Here is a 3,148-nt window from a genome sequence, read left to right as displayed (position 1 = left end):
TACTTGGTAGGGGCTCCTTTTGCATGAATTACTGCATCAATGCGGCGTGGCATGGAGGCGATCAGCCTGTGGCACTGCTGAGGTGGTATGGAAGCCCAGGTTGCTTTGATAGCGGCTTTCAGGTCATCTACATTATTGGGTCTTGTTTCTCATTTTCCTCTTGAAAATACCCCATAGATTCTGTATGGGGTTCAGGTCAGACGAGTTTGCTGTCCAATCAAGCACACCAACACCATGGTCATTGAACCAGCTTTTGGTACCTTTGGCAGTGTGGACAGGTGCCAAGTCCTGCTGGAAAATGAAATCAGCATCTCCATGAAGCAGAAGGAAGCATGAAGTGCTCTAAAATTTCCTGGTAGATGGCTGCGTTGACTGTGGACTTCAGAAAACACAGTGGACCAACACCAGCAGATGACAGCTAGATGGAAATATTTGAACATTGCGCTTCACAGCTTTTTCAAAGTATCACACTCGAGACCCAGGTTTCTTTTCCATTCATCAGCTGCGACTCTGCAATTGGATACTATTATGCGAGTCTCGTGTTTACTAGCCAATCATAAGTTTTTGCTCTTATAATGTTAGTTTGGTTGAGAGTGAAAGCTGTGTTCCTCTCATACATTGGCAGGCGAACCCATGAACTCGAACGTGATATCAACAAGTGTTTGTAAATGTAGGACGACTATCTTTTTTTTCCCGCAGCCAAACGCTACACGCCTGAGATCCGGTACGGTGCCGGAGAACTTTAAGTCCTGAATGAGCGACACCTGCACCACTCACCGGTCTCGAGTCCCACGGAGGAGCTCCGGAAAGATAAAAGGAGGAGTGACGACAGTGCAAGACGAGAGAGGACCAGGCCTGGATTTTATGTTGTTGTTTTATTATGTTTTATGCGGCAGTTGTCCGTGAGGGGCTGCCGCTTTTACTTTCGTTTTGTGTTCATTCATTTGTTTATTAAATTTTTGTGTTTATATGTTCTTCCCCGAACTACGAACTTTGTTACACTGTCATTCTGTGCTTGTCAGTTAGGTCAAATATGTAATATTCGCAGAGACAGATTTCTGACCCTTTCTGAATATGTGTAATTGGCTTGTTTATGCACTTAAAATCTGTTTATTTAATCTTAAAGATGACCGAGCAATGCGCTGAAGAGGACATCCATATAAATGTTAAAAAATGCCTGCAAATTTAGTTTTTGTCTCTTGTTCTGGAATTCCATTGAGAGCAGCAACATTTGTTGACAAAATTCAATGGCCATTTATTTTGGTAACATTTTGTTAATTATTTTATGGAAAACTATTTACCTTAGTATCTCCAGCTGACAGTTTGTACTCTTCAGTCCATCAGCAAGCAGCTTCACTCCAGAATCCTTCAGGACATTGTTACTCAGGTCCAGCTCTCTCAGGACAGAGTTTGAGGATTGTAAAACTGATGACAAACTCTCACAAGACTGAGCAGTGAGATTACAGATGGAAAATCTGAACAAGAAAAACAGTAATTGCATACAGAATAAATCTTAGCAGTGTGATTTTTATTAATTAATTTAATGCAAAAAAAAAATTTCAAGTATTTGAAACTCAAACCTCAGAATCTCCAGCTTAGAGTTTGGACTTTTCAGTCCATCAGCAAGCAGCTTCACTGCAGAATCCTTCAGGTCATTGTTACTCAGGTCCAGCTCTCTCAGACAGGTGCTTGATGATTGTAAAACTGATGACAAACTCTGACAAGACTGAGCAGCGAGATTACATGTGGAAAATCTGAACAAGAAAACCAGTAATTGCATACAGAATAAATCTTAGCAGTGTGATTGTTAGTAATTAACTTAATGCAAAAAAAATTATCAAGTATTTGAACTTAAACCTCAGTATCTCCAGCTTAGAGTTTGGACTCTTCAGTCCATCAGAAAGAAGCTTCACTCCAGAACCCTGCAGGTGATTGTTACTCAGGTCCAGCTCTCTCAGGACAGAGTGTGAGGATTGTAGAGCTGAAGACAAACTTTCACAGTACTGAGCAGTGAGATTACATCCACATAGCCTATGAAGTGAACAAAACAAACAGTCAGATTGTGAATTTATCAGACAGTTTGTATAGTTTATAATGTGGAGAGCATATTTGTATTAAAAACAGTGTATTTACTCTTTATTGGTAGAACTACAATATGTATACAATAATAAAGCACTTATAAATAATTTCAAAACTATTGGTTTATAGTTCATTAATAGTTTATCAAGTGTACTTAATACATTAATAGGCTATATACAAATAGTTAATTATTAATTTTTACTGTAATTAAAGTGTTATTGTTTAACTAGCTCATATGTAAATAACTGCATATGCTTTCTTAACATATTAACTTATCAATGAAGAACTCACTGTTTGTATATAGTCTATTATTGTATTAACAACAACTTATAAACTATTAATGAACTACTTGTATATATTATGGATTATTATTATTATGGATATATTATTTTTACACCTGAAATCGCTTTTGGTCTCGTACTGTATCGCGTACCTTGTCAGTGTCGTGCGCTTTGCTTGGCCATTTGTTGTGATAAACAGGAAAGTGTGTTCAAGTGCCAGCAAAACAGTGTAAAGAAATACTCTTTGTGAGAAGCAGTCAATCAGCAGAAGTTAAAAGCAGCTTGTAAGTGTATTTATTTCTTGTCTCAGTGTTTAGGGAATATAAAAAGCTTAGTATACCGCGGCAGCTCTCGTGTTAAGCTCTCCTCGTGTGAAGCTCTCCTCATGTGAAGACTGAAGAGTGTAAAGACCATTGACTCTACCGTTCGACTCCACCGAGCAGGGACACCGGCAAGGCACATAAGTATCGCTTCTGAATCATTCTCTTTCCTACTACTTGTTCCCCTTCTGTTTTCAGTTTTTATAACCAATTCTTACTATGTGTTTTCAGATCTCTACTATCACTACCACTCGCAAACCATGCATTACACACTGTAGGCAGCGCAATCCTAACAACCTGCGCACTTTGCCTATGTCTACTAACACACTACTTTCTTTTTCTATTGGTCTCTGGAATTGCCAGTCTGCTGTAAACAAAACAGATGTTATTACTTCTATTACAAGTCATTCAAGACTAAACCTCATGGCCCTGACAGAGACGTGGATCAAACCAGAGGACAATGCTACA

At 38.8% G+C, this 3,148-nt stretch overlaps 1 protein-coding gene across 1 annotated transcript in view; it reads right to left on the bottom strand.

Moving 5' to 3' along the window:
• Positions 1-2,036, bottom strand: part of LOC107563546 (NACHT, LRR and PYD domains-containing protein 12-like) — a gene marked incomplete at its 5' end in the record, with an annotated part of 20,373 nt that extends 18,337 nt beyond the window's left edge. Inside the window, 2 exons of the mRNA XM_016248448.1 lie at positions 1,302-1,475; positions 1,858-2,036. Of these exons, the coding sequence (XP_016103934.1) occupies positions 1,302-1,475; positions 1,858-2,036 (353 nt within the window). The remainder of the gene's footprint in view (positions 1-1,301; positions 1,476-1,857) is intronic.
• Positions 2,037-3,148: the final 1,112 nt, after the last annotated feature.

The sequence above is a fragment of the Sinocyclocheilus grahami genome, unplaced genomic scaffold (assembly GCF_001515645.1).
Source record: "Sinocyclocheilus grahami isolate Dianchi unplaced genomic scaffold, SAMN03320097.WGS_v1.1 scaffold878.1, whole genome shotgun sequence".
Classification (NCBI taxonomy): Eukaryota; Metazoa; Chordata; class Actinopteri; order Cypriniformes; family Cyprinidae; genus Sinocyclocheilus; species Sinocyclocheilus grahami.
The sequence above is the reverse complement of the archived record's forward strand: the minus strand, read 5'-3'. Positions and strand labels throughout refer to the sequence as shown.